We start from the raw sequence: 20,997 nt of genomic DNA on the forward strand, positions 1-20,997 counted from the left end.
TACCTGCTTTTAAAAGATCTATAAGACTTGGGAGCACAGAAGTGATAATAAAACAAAGAATAACTGGCTATGCTCTGTATCAAGTTCTATAGAAGAAATACAACTTCAGGCTCAGTATAAATAGGAGACAAAGGTGAATGAATATCAAGGTCATGACTAGCAATTGGAAAACTGATGTCCCAGAATTTGGAACAGTTGTCAACACACAGATACGTAATTTTTAATAAGCAGAATACTCTGGGTTGAAATAGGCTACATTTTTGCATTTAACAAAAAACACATACCCTGTGTAACTTTTCTCTTCTCTCATCACAGTCTGGCATGCCCCTGAGACTTGGTGGAATATACCAAAAACATACATTTGTATGCTCTGGCTGCAAAAAGAATCAAATACATACGTCAATAACCAAAATAATACACCTTAATCACACACTAAAGGTTAGTCAGCAGCATACTTTAGCACAGTGTGAAAGACAAAATATACCATTATCTTTCCTAGTTCTGCATGTTAAAACAAAACCAAATGGATTATAGTAATGCTGGTTTCATCTGCTGTCTTGGATTCCCTATACATTGTCCCACCTATGATATTTTAGGGTACTAATAAAGTGCAAATGCTTTCCACCTTCATGCAGTTTTATGAGGAACTGGTTCCCAGGATCACAGCAAGGGCAACACAATTTTCCTTTTCTTAGTAAATGGAGACAAAGTATATTTGTTATTCTATCAATCAAGTGCAGTGGCACTACCAACAGAACATACAGCAGTATAGGTCGTTCACAGTTACGTATGTTATAATGGGGAAGCTCAGCATGAGAAGATTGTATTAAGGTAGTCTCCATGGCCTAAACTTAGAAGTTTTCTGTAGAAAAGCATGAGATAAATCTGACATATACAGTACAAACCCACATGCTTTCAGCCAAAAAACTGCCCAGATGTCAACAGTCATGTAGTTCTTCGGAAAATAAAAGCAGCTTTGTATAGTTGGCTTGAAGAACTGTGAAAAGTGTGAAGACTGTTTTCAGAGTTCCCTATAGATTTGTTTCCTATGCACAGGTTAAAGAAAACTTACCTCCCCTTCAAAAACCATCTCAAATTCTTCTCTGTTTTTTATTTTAGTGTAGAGATATTCTGCCAGCTCCAGGCATTTGTTGATCTGATTTTCAAATCCTACAGTACCCTGGTTTAAAAAGAAAGTATTAGCTATATGATCATTTTTTCCTGCTCCAATGCATTTACTTTTTCAGATAGGCTTCACTCTAAAGTGTTTGCTGTCAAAAAAAAGCTTTAGCAGTATTGTTTCTTGTAATTAAAAAGTAAAGTTAATCAACACTACAAAAGTGGCTAAATGGGGCCTAACTGTAATCACTGTTTGGTTTTGGGCTTGTTTTAAGAGGTTTTAATATGATAACAACAAGGGGGGTTGATATTCTTGATAGATTATTTCAAGCTCTTGGTTTCCCCAGTTTCAAAAAATATTATGAATATTAAGTTATTCAGCTCTTGCTGGAAGGCTAGGAACATGGGATGGCAACTCAGTTGAAAGGGTAAGAGTTGGAAAATGATTTCTTTCCCTTGAACAGTGTAAGAAATTTGCATTTAAAACAGTCAGCAATCACAAGCCTGCAATATGTTTGCTGAAAGTCATTTGCCTACCCACTGGTCTTTTGTCATATCTGATTTGTTTTTTGTTTTGAAATATCATGATCTTAGGAAAAGTAGATGAATGTTGAGAATAAATAAAATAGGAAAAAAAGGGTTTTTTTGTACATGAATGAAGAAATAAGAAAGACAAGTACACTCCTCAATTACTGCATATGTGGGGTAAGTTCTTTGTACTGAATAAAATGATGGAAGGCAAAGTCACAAAAATACCTCTGGACCTAGGCTGTACATTTCTACTGTGAGGACAAGAGTATGATCACTCACGATAGCTAATGCTGAAGGAAAAATGTCCATAGCTTCTAATACTGTATTTTCTTAACATTCTTGTAATACAATCATGCAATCTGCTAGAAACAGGTTTTATCTAATACATCAGAGAACTCAGGTCCAAGAAATCTTTATTTGTCCCAAGACCAAACAGGAATCGAAAGTAACTGATTTCCAGATGAATTTAAATTCCAGATATACAGATCAACTTTAATCTGTATTATTTTTATATAATCACATCCACAAGTATCTCACTTCTGAATTTTAAATATGACCCATATCCATTATGGTTTTCACTGTATTTTTTTAATTTATTGTGAAGTGTTCTATTTTTTTAGTGTTCTATTTTTTTAGTGAGGTCAGTTCAACAGGCAAATGTAACAGCAGAGGTAGAGTCTGCATGATAGTTTTAACAAAATGAGTTCAGCTAGGAATCAGAAAAACATTGAGTCCGCACTTTGAATGTGTCTGTAGTCAGTACTTGGTAAATAAGCAATACACTTCAAAGTTGTTAGTTACAGTCCGATTCTAGTGTGTCATAAGCAGTTTCACATTACTGAATTACGGTACCAAAATGATTTATTTTGGAGGAAGAGCTGAGCCTGAGCTGAAATGTACTTAGCCTGGTAATCAAAACTATGCTGATAACTAAAATAATTGTTACAAGTATTTTGCGCTGACGTTATGTTTCTTTTTCTGAAGTACTTTTAAAAATAAAGAGTGACATGTCTACAATCTGCTTAGAAGTAACTGTACATCTTAAGTTCTGTAACTTGCTTTCCTCAGTCTTCAATAGTAAACAAATCTGCATGAAAATATCTTTTATCATCACAGGTTATTTACTATTGCTGTCTAAATCTCACCCAAAGTGAAAACTATTTTATGATTGTGTATTTTGGCATTACATTTAATCTCAGTTTTATAAAAAAGATTAATCTGCAGACAGGTTACCCAACTGAATTCCCATTTTGTCAGCAGAGGAGCAAGAAGAATAGTAGTAAGGTGACTGCAGATAAAGAAATAAATATTAAATGTGTTTTCTTGACTACCTGGACATTCAACTTGTGAACACGTAAACCTGCATACAAGTCCACGCTTAAATTCAGCCATCCAGCCACACCACAGTAGTACCAGGGAATCAACTGTTAAATCATCAGTTGGACAAAGCTTCTTAAGAAACAAGCTTTGTCTTCAAAGTTGCTTATAAAATCTAGGCATTGAAACGTGATGCTCAAAGGACCCTTGTAAATCTTCAAGTCTACTCTGCTGCTACTACAAGCAGTGTCAGAAAATTCAGATAAGAGTGCGTAGAATCACAACAAATGACCATTTTGGTTCACTGGGTTTACTACAGGACTCACGTAGTGTCTTAAACCTTTCAAACGGCTCTTTTCTGACTTAATACTCATATACATGTGTATTTAGAGATTCTAATTACAAAGGCATTTATCTTAGAAAAAAAAAGAGTTTGGTTACATGAGACTTATGAATTAAATACATTCCGTATTTTTGAATGGAACTTTTATTATTTACCTTTGCCTTCCACATCAACCAAAATTTGAAAATGTCCACATGTCGACCACACTGTATGGCCTTATCTCCAGTGTCATAGGATACATCATACTGTTTGTCTGGCTGGAAGAGATAGCCTGCACACATTTGATTGCAGCCTTGAAGTATACCCTATAACGAAAAACATGTACTTACATGACTTGGATGGCATATATGCATACGAAAGTGTAATCATTAATAATATATGATAACGGCATTTTGAATATATACAGAAGAATTGTCCCTGAGTAGTCATCTTGTTTTACATACCCACACACCCACACCTGGAAAAACATTCTCAGATTAATATGGATTCTTAGATTTTGATACTTTGTCCACTTCACTTTGTAAGGCTATGTTTTAAGACTTAAATTTTTGATGAATTGAATTACACACTAGAATAAAGCTATGGTCTCTTGTTCAACAGACAGGTACAGAAAATTAATTAAAAAAAAAAAAAGAAAGAGAAAGCTTCAACTTTATATATTGGCCAGCTTTACAATACTGAAAATCAGTGATAAATATAAATACAAATGACCTAAACCAGACATTTTTTGCTTACAAATAAGCGTGGTCCACAGACCAATAGAAACCTACAGATTATTGGTAAACAGCTCTGAAGGAAACACAAAGGAACAAATTCCTATATGTTACACGGAAGTCTTAAACATGGGACATTTCTAAAATGGTTTGCATCTCCTCTATACTTTGTTAGTCATTCTTGGAAGCTCAAAGAAACTGGTTTATCTTATAAATACAAAAACACTTATCAAAGTTCTCATACAGAGAATAAAAAAATTTGCCAAAATCCTGCAACATTGAGCACAATAAGCATGCATGGCACTAAATAACAGCTAGTGTTTATCTCCAATAGATGTCAAAGTGGTTTATAAAGGGAAATAAATGCCTTCAGTTTAGAGATGGGTCATCTGGAACAGCAATGGCAGACCTAGGGCTGGAACTCACAACTGCTTCATCCCTATGCAAAGGGACCACTGACTAGCCTCTTTTAGTAGCAATTGACATGACAGAAATTAGTAGACACTAGAATTAGTCTTATCCACAGATGATATGATTTTTTTTTAATCATCTAAGGAAAATACATATTGCTTAAAAGAATTAAGACTTGAATTGAGAAACTTTCAAAAAAAAAAAGATAAAAACAATTGGTTTTTATTCAAGCAGTTTAGGCTGTGACTAATTACTAAGACCAAGGGTCTATGTTCAGTATATCATAGAAACAACAGAGCAGATGCTGAGATGAAGTACAGTAGCATCGCTCTAGTGTTGCTATTAGAATATGTAAAATAAATCAACAACTAAAGATCTAATAGAGCTTAAAAAACAACAAACAAACAAAAAAAAAACCACCCACCAAATCAAAACAGAAAAAAACCCTTCCTAAACAATGCAAATCCACACAATTATTCCTTCCAAAATAAGTTATGAAATTCAACGGGTTTTGCACAACCCTCTTAAAAAGTAGGGCTTGATATTTACTTTTTTTTAACTGCTTAATTATTAAATATAAGGCAGACCTTCTCCCGGACAAGAATGGCAGAACATTGTAACAACACTCCCATCATCTTGTGTGGATTCCAAGTAACTGAGTTGGCTCTGCAAAAAAATTTCACATTCAGATAGGTCTGGAAAACAGGAACTAAACCTGAAGCAATCATCTTTGGTTTCTGCTTTCAGCTGGAAATACATGGAGTTTTGACCATGATGGTTTCACTATGGAGATTATTACTGTCTCAGGTGTCTCACTTCCCAGCTATACTGTCCAGGAAAGGATCTTTTCATGCATTACTGCTGAAATGTCAGACTTCTGTTAGTTTATATTATTACTAATACCAGTTAATTAGTGTCAGATTGATTAGACTTCATTCCCTAAAGACTCCACTTCTAGAAATAGCACTAATAAAATTAACAAAAAAAGTTTGACAGGTTATATCAATTTAGGGTACTGACTTGGGGAGGGTCGTGTCAGAAAATTAAGGAAATAATACGAATTTTTGGAGAACACAGCTCTTTACTGAACAGCTGCTGGAAAAATAGAAAGCAAAGGAAAAGACACTTCTCATGCCTATTCACTTTCCCAGTTAAAGCCACAAGAGGCCTTTTCTGTACTAGCTTATCAAGCCCATGGACTGTTAAAAGGCTATAAAACTTTACATCATGATCCTACCATTCTGTATGTAAAGCTTAAATCTTTCTAAACACAGTAGCTGCATAAGATCACTTAATTTACTAACCAAACAGATGAGATATTCTGTATTTTTAACATAATGTCCTAGACAGTTTAATGATGATGCTAAAATAAATGTGCCAACACTGCACATTCATTGACTTCTTCAGCCTAAGTAATTAATTACCAAATGCCCTTTTGATTCACAATGTGTTCCAGAAAAGGAAAGTGTATAATCATATTTCATAGACTATGCATGTGTTCTTACAATGTGGTTGAAAGAAAATTCAAAGATACTTCTTCCTCTTCTACATCCTGCTCTCAGAAGACACAGACACAACCAGTTTCTCTCTTTTGAGCAACACAATGACTCCTCCACCCGTTTGAGGACCACTAATTCCATACATTCCAGCTATGATTTCAACCTCTATCTGCAGTAGGTTAGGCTGCAGCACCCCTTAGCCAAAAGAACAGCACAGTCTGTGCTATACCTGGTGAATTCACCATCCCTCTAAAATCTCCTGCTTAGGCAGAGCAATGCAGGAGGTACATAGCTCAGACTTAGGAGGCAATTATCTTTTGGGAAACTTAACTAATAGGTCAAATATAGTAATGAAGAAACAGGAATTTATGTATCAGCTCATTTCCTTTTGAGAGCACTATGTTTTCAGTTTAGTGCGTTTATCTCTCTTTCAGGGGTCCAAACAAAGACAATTCAAGTCATTTTGGCAAGGAGCATTAGGTTTATTTTAACATGAAAAGGTCACTCTCTACTCTGCGCAGCCAGCCAGAGGCTATCTACCACAGACCATCCCTGCTCTGCACCGTGGCAGTCCACTTTTACAGACACCGGTGTCTCCGGGCAGGCCAACTCTGGCCTGAGTGTAGGCAGTAGACCCAGCTGGGCCCTGTGACAGGCAATTATGCAGTACAGGTGAGCCCCTTTCCATGTTTGAAGATCCATGCACCTGCCTAGGAAGGAAATAATACCGCACTTCATGGCCTGCTGCTTTTTGTATTTGCTGAAGATGATGGTCTTAATTAGCACCTTTGGATTGACCTCAGGTCAAAAGAGGTGTGCCTAGCTACTGCCACCAAACCTGTGTACCTTAAGGAAATTGCCATGCTGACCTCATATTAGACATGTTGCCATAACATGAGTGACTAACAAATTGGACTGGCAGAGGTTTGTACGATTCAGAGTGCTCCTGCCACACTGCTGTCCCTGCAACAGAAGGGTCTGCATGGTTTTCCTACCATTCCTCGTGTACATTATTGTTCATCTTGTGCTTGTTTTTCACATACTACATGAGATGACCATCACTAGGAAAGTTTGTTTACCCTAAGGAAAAGCAATGCTCACTGTTGTTCTCATTTTACACCTTTACACATGCCCACATTCAGCACAGTTGACTTGAGGAAGCAATTTAGTGTTACTGTGAGAGTACATGGGCAGAGCTTGTTTCAAATCTTTTTTTTTGCTTCCCTGGAAGCTGGCACCTGCAATGATGGGAAAGATCTTATGCTTCCGGTTCTTCATTGCTTGTCTGATTGTTATTCAGGCAGGCAGGCTTTTATGATAGAGTGGTTTCAGAGGAAATCTAGAGAAACACACCCATGGGGTTATAAACACTTCTACAGTCTACAGGCTTGTCATCATTGGATATGGGAACAACTGTGCCAAAGACTACACATGGGACTTCTGAGCCTGAATTGTAAGGCCTGGGGCAAGGGAGGAGGGTCACAGTCACATTCTGCTATCACTTCCAATACAAATGGTTCAATTAATTATTTAGGCTGACTTCTGGTCTCAGTGGGCATCTTGGTAACCTGGGTTACTTGCCTGGGGGAACACATGCACTCTTTTCTGCAGGTTTCACTCTGGCCTCTACAAGAGCTTCCTGCTTGTTTTGTGGAATCCCCACCTGGCACCAATTCACAGGGCCCTGTGCCCTGCAACACAGTGAGTAGCTGTGACTCTTCCTGGCCTTCCTGTAAGTTCCCTCAGTCCTCTGACTGGCACAGTAGAAATGTACCAGTTCGGTGCTATCGTAGTCCTTTCCGGCCTCATAGGTACCGTAATTTGCCTAAAAATTGCTGCTAATTCAGTCTCTATCATGTGTTACTCTCTCTGTTGTATACACATGTATGTTTTTGTGTGTGTGTATATACAAGCAGTACAAAAGCAAGCATATATATAGAGAGAGACTTTCATTTACAGAACACTCATTTTCAAACAGAACATGCATGCTATTTTCTGGAAACAACTGCAAACATCTTTCAGGGGAGAATCTCTACAAATTCCCATCATGTCATGAGTTCCTATCACAGGTATTCACACTCAAACCCTTTCTCCGGATTCCTCATTTCTCACTATTATTCCCAAAGCCCTACATTTAAGACACTGTCTAGCTCTCACACTTTCTCTTCAAATTCTCCTTCGCCCAATCCTAGACTTATGACCCTTTCAAAGCTATTCATAGAACAATCTCCATTCCTTTTTCCAAGTGATATCCTTGTCCTCCTTCCAATCTGCTGAAAACTTACCTTTCACTCCTCTGCACATCACTGTTTTCTTCTGTAACATTGTTTCAGTCTTCCTAGTGTGAACCTTCCCTGTCTGCTGGCGTTCGTCTAATTTGTTTAAACTCCTTAATGCAGCAAATTCATCTTTTGATGAATTTGTGAGGTGTCATTTATCTTATGAAAGTACTTTAATAATAGTATTACAAATAAGCATCATGTAGTACCTTTCTATTCCACTTAATTTATGACGATGCTTTCGGGACATTAAGAGTCCACCTCCCCAGGCAGCCTGGAAGAGAGAGAAACAAGAGAAGACTTACTGTTTTGGAAAAGCCTGGCATAGAATCATAGAATCACAGAATAGTTAGGGTTGGAAAGGACCTTAAAATCATCTAGTTTCACCCCCCTGCCATATTTTAATTTACTCTGGGTCTAGTAATAAATAAAAATAAGCTTTAATTCAAGACAAAACATATGTAAATAAAAATCCTCTTTTGCCTGAATAGCATTTCATTTAGTTACTTACATCTACATGGAGCCAGAGGTTATATTTTTCACATATATCTGCAATCTCTTGTATTGGATCAAAGGCTCCATATACTGTTGTGCCTGCAGTTGCATTTACAAAAAGGGGAACGTATCCCTACAATAAAAATAAAAACATTAAATACAAAATCCAACCTCTTTCAGGAAAAAGAATAAACGTGAAAAGCATTTTAGAAACATTGCAATCCCATTTTCCAGCTTAAAAGTGCTTTTCTTCCCATGTGAAAGTTAAATATAAGCAATAGTAGAAACTAACAAGTCGTATATGTGGTAGAAACAAACTCTGTTTTTATTGTACTGTAACGTCACAAAATTAACCAGTCAGAAGGTAAAGAATATTATTTTGTCTAATCTCCTTCAGTAAGAAGATTCAAACATTTCAGTAGAAGACCAGGAATAGTCAAGAAAAGTTGAGACTTTTACAGCCATATAAAGGAAAATTAATTGTGATATGCAAGTTGTGATTTGAAGGCTTGAAATTATTCCTTTAGCCTTTATCTAATAAGCAGAACAAGGCAGAAAAAAGCAATCCAAACCAAAAGCAATAAATGCGGAACTATCTGATCCAAGTGAGACAATTTCAAATTAGATTAAATAAATGTGAACTGCAATTTCATAGAGTGCCCAAATGTAAAGAAGTTAAGAAATAAAATAATAGTAATCTTGACTGCTTTAACTTTGGTGGGTTTACACAAATTAAAGGATTTTACATTGCATCAATTAAGGAATTAACAATAATGTCTCAATAAAAAGAAACTTACTGGCTATATTTACTAACCCTACAACCCCACACTTGAAATCTATGGGCATTTTTAGGACTTCAATAAAGTTTTTGATGATTTTGGCTAAACGTTGAAGTTTGGGTAAAAGTAGGTTTAGTTTCATGTTTAGTTTTGTTAGTTTTCATACTTTTTTCTATATATTTCTATACAAAGTTATTTCTAGGAGTCAGAAATACAGATGTGGTTCAAGAGTTTAAAATATGTTGGTTTTAAACAGGAAATGGAAACCTTAGCAAGACATACAGATAGTTCCCTAATCAATATGTGATGTATAATTAAGCAGCTAAAAATATTACTATAATATTTATATCATTATAACTTTCTCTTTTAGTGTTAACCCTGAACCTTCAAAGGAAGAAGTATTTTTACTAAGCCAGGCATTTAAACACTGGTTTTTAAAGCCACAAACCTTTTGTTTTGCTTCCAAAATTTTTGCCTCCAAATCAGCCGGTATTATTTTGCCTCTGTAATGATTATAGAAAGAAAAAGATAAAGAGAATTAAAGTCTGCATATAAAAATACTAGCTACAGTTGAAATAATTTAATAGTATTTTCTCAACAGGCCATTCGCGACTTGGCATACTGTACTGAATCAGTCCTTAAGCATACTACAACAAATTCAACAGATGAACACATTTAACGTATCAAAGCCTTCCCCTTCATCCTACCTTTCATTGCATTTTATCAAAATCACATTGTCCGTTCCAAATCCAAGCGCAGCTCCAGCTTTCTTTATTGAGTAGTGACTCTGCAGCAAAACATATGCACATTTAACAGAGTGGTTGTTTAATGATGAAGTATCTTCACAACATACAGTAATAAACTAAGAATTAGCAGTGTATGAAACTCACGTGTTCTGAGGTAAAGAGAACGAGTTTAGGGACTGCAGCCATGCCTTTGGTTTTAACTTCAGGGAAATACTTGTAGCGTGCGGCCATTATACTGTACATATTGGAGATTGCTCCTCCTGTGAGTAAATATGTGAATGAATAATAAAATAGTGATAATGAGAAAAAAATGCATATTAGACCAAAGACATGCAAGTCTCATTTGCATTATGTAGTGAAATTGGCAGTGAACTATGAAAAATAAGTCTATGAAATGCACGGTCATCTGTCTCTAAAAAGTCACACTGAGAGTCAATTTCCTATTCATCATCTCATTTTACTGCTAACATTTTGCAATACATTCCTAGAAAGTTCAGCTTTCATTGTGCTGCTTTTGCATGGCAACTTGTTAGCAAGAATAACAGGAGCTTATCAAATTGTCTGAGAATGAAGAAACGTTGCATACTGGATGGATTTATCCCATCTCACTGTAAATATGAAGTAGATGCCTCAAAATTGTATTCCTACAGGTGAGCTTTCCTTACAGTTGGTTAAGGGAAAGAGATGCTTTTCAGGCTATGATTCAGCTAATCTGAATTTGACAATGACTTTTGAAGAATCTGAACTGCGAGAAAGCATCTATTTCATTTGCTTCACTGCTAAAAATTGCCCAGGGAAATTAGCTCAGTTCTACGATACAGACCTCAAGATTTGGAAAGATGAATCTCATCCAGAAAGTCTAGGATAACTTCTTCTTCTAATATTTCTTCATCCACAAAAACACTGAGAAACATCTGTACATTTTTAGCAGATGGGACTGGAGACCAAGCAAGTGTGCATTCCTGGATTTTATGTGGGCTGTTCCAAAAGGATGCAGAACTGTGCTTCTTCCTCTGAAACAGGATGGTGTCTCTCCTACACCAAATCCAGAAATCTGAAGTTGTGATCGGCACCCACTCTGTCTACACACGGGCCCAGGACTTCCACATGGTTTACCAGGCTTTTCTGTTGCTGCTGACTGCCTTTGTACCACCTTAATGGGAAGACACTTTATCTTGGTTCTTCGTATTAGAATCACACTTGTGAGTTCAGTCAATTATGTCCCAGATACCATGTCACAGGCAGTCACAGTATTTTTCTGACTGTAAGCCCAAATCCTCACTGACCAAAGAAGTCAGTACATGATTCCCAAGAGCTACTGACCAGGAGGAACAGTGGTTGCTCAGCACCTCCAGAAAATCAGTCCAAAATAAAGGGTGTTTAAATGCTTAACTATATACCAGAGCTTGTAGTCAAGTGTTAAAATGTTGACTAGCCATCATACATAGCCATACTCAAAGATGTTTTTTTCCCCAACTTTTCTGTGGGATGTTTAAACAAAGCATTCCTACGTCTAAATATATGATACATTATTTTGTGTTACAGGTATCATGAGCATTCAGAAACTGCTTATGCTTATTTCAACTTTTGACGTTTTAGTTGAATGACCAAAACAGAGAACAAAAACTCACCAGGTGAGAATATTCCATCGCCGTCTTTGTTTGACCATCCAATAATCTCTCTCATCTTTCGAAGTGTTATTTGTTCCATGAGGACAAAAACAGGGGCAATTTCATAGGTGAACCTGCACAGATAAAGAAAAAAACCCCAACCAAACAGAATTACATATAGATTCTAAAAACCACAATAAATTCCTAGTCTATGATTCTTTTTGAAAATTCTTCAGATTCCTAAAAGTTTCCTTATAAACTGAGGTTCTGGTATCGCAATCACCATCATAACGCTGCAGATTGCTGTACAAGATTGTACTGTAAAACATTTGTTTCTCAAAGTGCCAATTCCACACTTGTGGAATAACATACCGCCAAATTCTTATGAAAACAGTGAACTTTGCTGAGCTAAACACAAATGTAATTAGAAGTATTGAACTAGGGCTTCAAAGTCTAAATACAATTAATTATGTGGATTTATTCTGTTGACTATCTCCAAAGACAATTTATTTCTACAATGCCATGTGATCGATAACTGTCAAGAGTAATTATAAATGACGATTTTCTAATTACCAATTACCAAAAACAAGTCAGAAGTCAACTATTGTATCCACTTAATGAGGGCAAAAACATTGCATAGTCCAGTATGCCCTGATGTCACAGAGAGATACATGGATGGAAAGCGACAGCCATACAACCATTTTTGGTGATGAAGGTACATGGATAAATTGCTGCTGTTATAAACAAACTCTGCTTACTGTGTCTACCAAGAAAAAAAAAGGTAAAAAAGGAGGGGAGGAAAGGAAGCAGGGAGAAACTCAGCAAGCAACCTATGATTTCCAAAGGAATCTGTAAGAACATGGCACCCTGACACTCTGGGTCTGATTGACGTCCTCCACTTGAATAATTTTGCCCAAAACACATGTGTTGTCTCTCCAATGTTAAAATGATATTTTAAAGATAGGTATGACAAACTTCAAGAAGATGTGATATGAAGAAGGGAACATGCATCTGAAAAGCTTGTGTTTTATTTACAGCTACACTGGTTAGTTAGAATATTAATTTTTAATTCAATCCTTATCTGTCCTTAGTCCATTGGAGAAACTCCTCCACTATTTTTAAAACATTCCTTTAAGTTTAAACTGCATTTGTAATTTAATTGTTGCAATTGCTATTTTCAGAAGCCAAAATGCCTCTTATTTACTTTTATTACCATTAGAGCTGTCTGACACAGGCAGCTGAACAACTGGTCTGGAATTTAGGGCTGCCAATAAACCAGTTGGCATCTGCAAACAATGGTCCCAAGACTGGGACAGATTCCAGTCTTAATTTAGACAGAATGACCAGGTGAATTCAACAGGAATTCCGTGGTGTCTAGATCACTGCAGCCTAATACAAGACATATTTAAGTCAAGGGGATTTTTTTCCATCAGTTTAAACACATTTCAATTTTCCCTGAGACCTTGCATACTGATCCTTACTTACTTCCCAGAAGACTTCAAGGCTTGTACAAAAAAATATGTAGTAAGTTTTTTGTATATAAAATATGAAGAATTCACAGGGGGAATTTTTAATATACTCACACCCAAGTGAAATAGCATTGTTTGTTTTATTACGCAATTATTTTCTGAGTCTCCAAACACTGAAAAAGAAACAAAAGAAGCCTGCAGATGATTATAAATAAGGCCAATGCAGCTATATTAGATTGCCACTATGATTTTTAAAATCACATCTTCCTAAAGTTCAATTTGACATATTTGCTTTAAACTTAAATGATTTTGAAAGAATCAGCTAAACACAGAAAATGTGCTTGGCTTGGAAGGAACTGTCTGACTTTAGAACCTTTCCTGACAAAAAATGAGGACTAGATTTTTTGTACTGTTAAAACCTTTTCAGGTATTATTATGGATTAACTAAAACAGTTGTGAGTTTCAGCTCTTTACTAAAAGAATAAATGAACAGATCATTTGGTAGTGGGCACTGCTATCTTAATTCTGCTCTAATGTAAAGGCCAAATCATTTTATCTGGCCAAATCATACTAGCTACCTGTTCTCCTGTTTGTCAGCACGTAAAAAGCATTCTGTGAATAAACATAAAACATTTTACATCATTTTCCTGTATTACATCTTAATAAGCACAAATGCTTTGTACTGAAAACACCAACATAATGTTCTCATCTCAGCTAACAGTGGGCATAGAGAACTTCCACATAATATTATTGCTTTCTAACTCAGCTGACTGCGGCATGGTGAGCAAATGCCCTGGACTACAGATCCCTAGAGCTGGGTGAATAACGGCAACTTCGGAAATTTCCACCCTGAAGGTCTTCTGATTAGTGATTGAGCTATAAATAGCACATTGATACATTATTTCCAAGTCAATGTGGGAAGCTTATTATGTTTAATTTAATATATTATCTTCACAGTGACATTTAAATAACATTCCCTAATGCCAATTTAAAAACTTAACAGAGTACAGATGTTTTGAGTACTCAAAACATATATTTTTAATTGTTCATATATGCTTTAAGTAATGCTTATAGGTAGAAAGAAAAAAAGGCAAATGGATAATATTCCCTACCATGATCCAGTGTTAATGTTACTTACTTGTGTCAATTGAAATAGGTTACAACAGTTTCTAGGTAAAGGTCAGAACTTGCTTTTCTATGCTGGAACATTGGTCAAAAAAATAATATGTTTCCCAGAGCTCACAGAGATGATTTGGCTATTTTTAATAACCTTCTCTGTCAGTTCTTTGAATCATATTTTACAACATCTTGCTTTAATCTTACTTGCAATTACTGTGTTATTTAAAATCATATCATGTTGACCTTGGTTTGCTGAAAAAAAAAGAGAGTGATGCATTAAGAGGTAAAAGAGGCTGTGTGGAGACTTTAGCAGCCTTCCAGTATCTGAAGGAGGCCTATAGGGATGCTGGGGAGGGACTCTTCATTAGGGACTGTAGTGATAGGACAAGGGGTAATGGGTTAAAACTTAAACAGGGGAAGTTTAGATTGGATATAAGGAAGAAATTATTTATTGTAAGGGTGGTGAGGCACTGGAAGACATTGCCCAAAGAGGTGATAAATGCTCCATCCTTGACAGTGTTCAAGGCCAGGTTGGACACAGCCTTGAGCGGCAAGGTCTAGTGTGAGGTGTCCCAGAACATGGAAGGGGTGGTTGGACCTAGATGATCTTAAGGTTCTTTCCAACCCTAACTATTCAATGATTCTATGATTATATTGCATTGGCTATACCTCATACAAGCAAACAGATACTTAATTTTCATACTCTAGAGAAGCATTTTCAAGATATGTGCAAGATAAGCATAAATGTATCAGAAACCAGGTTTACAACACTAGCTATTTATCAGTTCACTTTTTAAACCAAAGGAAAAAGTGACCTCATTTTAAAAAGAGAAGTTACTCTTCAGAAGTGAGTTCAATGTTCTTAATAATGATGTCAATATTTCATAATACCACCACATTTTGACATGTAGCTGAGTTCCATTATGTACTATTGGATTTGTACAATTGATTGCAAAAGGATAACTAAGCTAGGATGACTAAGTCAAAAAAAAGGGGCTTGCAAAAGTGACATGCCCTGAAGTATGTTTTAGTCATGGAGGGACAATATTTAACCAGAGTGGGTTTTTTTAGAAATATAATCAGATTTGTTTTCACACTTTAAAGCACTTTGCAAAACTTGTTTTACAATTACAATGTACATTGCTGGGGTTTCTTCCCAATCAACTTTTAAATCTGAATATCCCATACCAATTTTTAGCGACCAGAGAACTAACTGAGAAGAGGATTATCGTGAAGAGCAAGCTAGTTTTGCCTGGAGGACCTTCTGTATTTTTTTATTTTATTGCTATTGTCACAAAACAAGCACATCATCAACACAGAGCTGCTAGTAATCAACTATATTTAATGAATCTTACACTTACAGATGGGCCAGTGACAATATTATTGTCTTCCCCATCTGCAGATATGTTTTCTGTGTTCAGCCAATTAGCAACAAACAATACAGAGATAGCTTTAGAGTTAAAACACATCCAATACAGGACTAAAACAGAGCAATCTGTTACCTGACCAAGTATTTGAGCTCTGATCGCATTTTTTAGCATGTACAAATATAATTAAACATATAAATAAAAACTGGCTAGGTTTTTCGTGTTTGGTGGTGTGGTTTTTTTTTGGGGGGGGTCATTAATTACACACTTTGTTGCAAAAATTCAGCATAACACATTACATTTACATCTAGCTTTCATTCATTTTGAGATCAAGAAAGATTAGGGAAAGTTTCAGAGACTCATAAAACCCTATAATGGTTTGGCTTTGAAGGGAACTTAAAGATCATTTAGTTCCAAACACCCCTGCCATGAGCAGGGACACCTTTCAGTAGACCAGGTTGTTCTAGGCCTCATTAATATGTTCTAGATGTAAAATTTAACTTTTAATACTTCCATTTATCTATTTATATACAATTTTAATAAAACTTAGACTAGTTCCTTCATTATCATCAAATCAATTTTCAGTGGTCCATTTTAAACCACTTTGAAGCCACCCAGGAGCTGCAGAATTACTCAGTCTAGAGACAAAGCTTTAACAAGAAATCAGGAAAGAATAAAGAAGATTGGTCCAATAGAAGAAAAATCATTTCATGTGATTATATTAAAATCATCATGTTTAACTTACCATGTGTTCTGGGATATTTGCATTTCTGTTGATCAAAAATGTAAAACCGTTCACCTTTATTGAACAGTTTTCACTGCATTGCTGCCACATTAAGAAAAATAGGAGATGCTTTTATTGAAGACTCAGCAACTGTCATTTAAAGAAGAAAATCACACAGGTCTGTGACAATGCACATCTACCATGCTAGCTGGCAGCCCCAGCGAGCACAGCTCAAAGACGCTGTCAACAACATACTGCTTACATGTTTGTATTAGCAGTCGATGTCAGCCACTCCCCGGCCAGGCCTATGATGTCCAGCCCTGTGGAGAGCTGATTGAAAAAGCGAGGATGACCTGCAAACAGAATTGAGAGCAACTTAGAGCAACTCCACCGGTAAATGTCAGGTTTCAGATTTAAAGCGTCCAACCATTCTGACACAAACGATAGCTTTGCAGTTGTGACACGCTCGTAGCGAGGTTTTCAAAGCAAGTCCTGTTTAAGGGGAGACTGTTAACGGTCTTGTTCCGAACTTGAAAAGCCACTTGGGCCCGAGCTCCTGCATGGAATCATTAGCGTTTAAATTAAAAGACAGCACCCAGGAGCCGACTGAGCCCATGAACACCTCCGGAACCCGTGCAAGGGCTAGCCCAACTCCGGACCTGCCCGTCCCGACCGGGGAAATCGAACTGCCAGAGAGACGGGGGAAGTAGAGGGTGTATTTGGCAGTGACAACTTGTAGGGGCTGGGGACATTTGCATCTAAATAGGGAGAAATAGCAAGGCTCAGAGCTGGTACAAGAGGCTGCCTGGTACGGGAGGGGTGCGGAGGAGCGGGTTCCTTGCTGAGCCTTTGGGGGAGGAGGAAGCTGTCGTGATTTAGCCCTTGCCTCACCTCTCTTGGGAAAGGACATGCAGATGACACGCTGGGGACAGCCCAGTCCGAGCGCGGGGTCAGCGCTCGACGCCCGGAGGGACCCTGTCACGTCGCATCTGGCTTATCACGGGGAACATCAGCATCATTTGACATAAAGAAATAAATGCAATTCTGCTCCCAGCGATGTCAGAGGGGACCTTTGGAAGCGTGAGCCTGCCGGCGCTGCCACGTCCCGGCACACCCCGAAGGGGATGTTGCCAAGGAAACTGTGGGACACGGGGCGGACGGGGGGGAAGGGGACGGGCTGCTCTTATCCCGGGACTCAAGCGGTTCAGGGCTGGTCCCACATATACCAATTCCTTCCCTCGCTATGACACGCAGTTTGGGAAGTTATTTTAAGAGACATTTCGCTGACACCCCCCAAAGCTGTCAACGAGCCTGCGGTCTCTTGAGGCTGGGCTGCAGACTCAGGTCCACTGGCTTCAGAGGGAGCTTACCCCAGAGAGAGAATGTGAGTCCGGGAAGCCAGGGCGTGTGTCCTGGGCCATCACACGGCCCGGGCAGCTCACCTTTAAAGCTGCACCAGGTGCTGCTTTGAACAGAGCTTGTGAGAGACCGGATACCTGTACCTCAGCTCCGGGGGATGGGTCCGGCCAGCCCCGAGAAAGTTCCAGGGAAGAGATGTCGGGATAAGCCACAGCTACCTGGCCAGAGGCGGACAGACAAAAGCCTACCAAGCACCTCCCAAGCAGCACCTGCTGAGCCGAGCAGTGCCGAAGAGGGCAGCTCGCTGGGCAGAGCTCAGCAGCCCTCAGACGCTGGAGCAGGACTGAGGAGGGCGGACACAGCCTCCACTCCGTTGCCGCTCCAATTCCCGACATGCTTGGTTAGGGCTTTTTGCCAGCCGAGCTTTCTGCTGATATATGATTAAACATTTTAGGCCCAAGAACCTGAAAGAGCACAGACTTTGCTCTAGAGCCTGGCCTACCCAGAGAAAGAATTGATTATAAAGGGACATTTCTACTTGATTCAGAAATACCTGGACATGGGGGCTCCTGGCTAATGGGCTGAAATCCACAGGGTTCCTTTACTGATGATTCCTAACATTCCAGTCTATTTTTCATTAAACGTCTGGTGAACATAAAGAAGAAAAACTGCAAATTCAGTGTCATTTATGCCCTCATTTACCTAATGATATTGCTCCCCGGAGATACAGACAGCTCGCATTTCATCAAGTGAAAGAGATTACGTGTTAAAAACTTGTTTCTGTGCTCTGCAAACAGCACTGAGCCCTGGCCGCCGGGGATGGATGGAGCATCAATAACTTCAGTTTCTGAGCAGAGACCTTTTCAAGCGCCTGCAGACAGCCCTGGACCTGAGCCTCCAAGGAGGCAGAGTCGAAGGCGTGGAGAGAATGCGGGCTCCCTTCACTGTGGGCCAAAGAAAAGCCCCTGGAGAGACTCTCCAGAGTAGTGCGAGAGAACCTACCTGTTCTCACTCCGTATTTCAGCGTGTCCCGGCAGTCCACCAGGATCTGCTCCAGGGACTCCGGGTTGTCCGACAGCTCTAAGTTGAAGCCCTCCATGCCCTCCAGGAGCTGGTGCGGGTGGTGGAAGTCCAGCACTTTGGTGGATCTATCAAACGTCTTCCTCACGTAGTTGAGGAGGATGTCCACAACCTCCAGCAGGAACTGCATGGTCTGTTCCTCGCCATTCTTGGAGGGCAGCAAATCTACGGGATAAACCAGCTGTCAGCGCTTGCTTTGGGAGCGAGGCTGGAGATGAAACTGCCTCGGCCGCCTGCCGGATTTCCAGGACCTGGATGGCAGCCGCTGCCCCGGCGCAGGCTGTAGCACGCCGCTGTTCCGGGGTGCTGGCCCCTGTCCGCGGTGGGAAAGGGTGAGCCCAGGTCGCCTATGGGAACAGCGGGTGCACCGCCGAAGCACCCGGGCAAGAGTATGCCTTGCAACGCTACCGCTGTGCGGGGGGCAAAAGCACCCCAAACCCCAACTGCCCTTCTCCTGCACTGCTTCCCCCCGCCGCCCGCGAAGGGATCCGTTTCACCTCCCCACCCTCCTGGTCCAGTTCCAGCAATCACCGTCGGCTTCGCTGCTATTTTACTGAGGAGGAATCACAATATTAAATGACTCTCCTCCCGGAGGCTAGATCTGGAATGACCCCGGAGGAACAGCTGGAGCTGAGCTGCGGGGGATCAGCCCAAAGAACGCAAAACTGCATTTCAAGAAACGTAGACACAGCCAGGGAGGGCGGCTGTCAGCAAACACGCACCCAGAGCCTCATTAAAAAACAGCCAGGCTAACACTGACTGCGCTTCCAAGGGAGGTGAGGGCAGACTCCTAAAGGACGTGCCCGAGCTGGAGCAAGCACAAACTGTGAGGAGTGTTTACCTCTGGCATACAAATTGGAGAAGTCTGTCTCGGTGCGCCGGAACCTGGATTCCTTCTCGCTGTTCTCGCATGCCAGAAGGCTCTTGGAGGACTGCCTTTCCTTCAGGGAGCTGACGATCCGGCTCTTGTCTTCCAGGCTGTTGGTCCTTTGCAGGAACCCTACATTGTTATTGCAAGGTGCACAGGTCAGAGTTTTCTCACTTCCCAACATGTTTAGAAATAACCAAAGCAGCTCGCTGGACAACGTTTCTAAGCGGTGTTGGCTCTGAATCTGACTAACAAGGTCAGGAATAAGAGTATTTATGGGGATTATTTGCCTCAAGGAGGGAGAGCTCAAAATGCCATCAACTGCAAAAACGCAGCCATGCAAAAAAGCAAATTTTCGTCATTTAGTGCAGTGGTAAATTCTTATTAAGTCGATCAGACAGATTCCACTTCAGTAACCAGCCACTGGAAGAGAGTTCAGGATGAGTCAATGCTATTTCAGCCTGCAGGCGAAGTTTATGGACCTAACAGACAGGGGCAATGATGTATGATTAAAATCGGGGCCACTTTCAGTTCTCATCATGGTGCTCTCACGCACAAAAGGCAGGAGAAGGGACAGCCATTCCGGAGCAGCCGTCCTGAGAGCGCCAGAGCTCTGAGGACGCCGGTGGCACCCACCACCACTTTCCCGCTATCCGTTCCTACCTGCACGCGCCCAGGAGACACGGATTTTCCACCTGGAAAGATGCTGTGATATAAAGACCGATCACGCCCGAGGTGCCAGGAGCTCCACTCTCACCGGAGACGCAACCCTGGCGCCCAGGAGGCGATCACAACTGCTGCTGTATGTGCAGCGGCAAAAATAAACCCCTTCACCCCCCAAAATAGGGCGGTGGGCGCCACGCAGGGCTTGTGGCGGGTAACGAGACCAGACCACTTTAACAAGGCAGGGAGAACATTTCGTTTTCAGCATCTGACCCATTAAACCCATGCCCATTAAAGCATGCACAGTGTCAGGCTTTTCTTTATGGACAAAGGCATCGGATTTTAACCTCCCGGGCTTCAGGGAGCGTGCCTGAACGTGTGGAGAAGACAGAACGGCAGCGCCAGCCTCTTTTCTTCTTTCTTTTTTTTTTTTCCATTTAAAACAAGCAACAACTGGAGGCAACGCTCGTCGCCGCTGGGGACTTTTGCCAGAGAGGGCTTCACGA

The 20,997-nt window shown here is 39.8% G+C and overlaps 1 protein-coding gene across 1 annotated transcript in view; it reads right to left on the bottom strand.

Annotated features, from left to right (window-relative positions):
- Window positions 1-20,997, bottom strand: part of GAD1 (glutamate decarboxylase 1) — a 32,796-nt gene that overhangs the window by 3,931 nt on the left and 7,868 nt on the right. The window contains exons 4-16 of the mRNA XM_061342561.1: window positions 19,802-19,960; window positions 18,883-19,125; window positions 16,784-16,874; window positions 11,864-11,976; window positions 10,377-10,492; window positions 10,194-10,273; window positions 9,935-9,989; window positions 8,724-8,840; window positions 8,422-8,486; window positions 5,022-5,100; window positions 3,466-3,615; window positions 1,073-1,180; window positions 285-374 (exon numbers count right to left, since the gene is read on the bottom strand). Of these exons, the coding sequence (XP_061198545.1) occupies window positions 285-374; window positions 1,073-1,180; window positions 3,466-3,615; window positions 5,022-5,100; window positions 8,422-8,486; window positions 8,724-8,840; window positions 9,935-9,989; window positions 10,194-10,273; window positions 10,377-10,492; window positions 11,864-11,976; window positions 16,784-16,874; window positions 18,883-19,125; window positions 19,802-19,960 (1,466 nt within the window). The remainder of the gene's footprint in view (window positions 1-284; window positions 375-1,072; window positions 1,181-3,465; window positions 3,616-5,021; window positions 5,101-8,421; window positions 8,487-8,723; window positions 8,841-9,934; window positions 9,990-10,193; window positions 10,274-10,376; window positions 10,493-11,863; window positions 11,977-16,783; window positions 16,875-18,882; window positions 19,126-19,801; window positions 19,961-20,997) is intronic.

This window comes from Neopsephotus bourkii, unplaced genomic scaffold, assembly GCF_033783945.1.
Source record: "Neopsephotus bourkii isolate Nb327-2 ecotype Australia unplaced genomic scaffold, CSIRO-AGI_Nbou_v1 NB_196, whole genome shotgun sequence".
Taxonomy (NCBI): Eukaryota; Metazoa; Chordata; class Aves; order Psittaciformes; family Psittacidae; genus Neopsephotus; species Neopsephotus bourkii.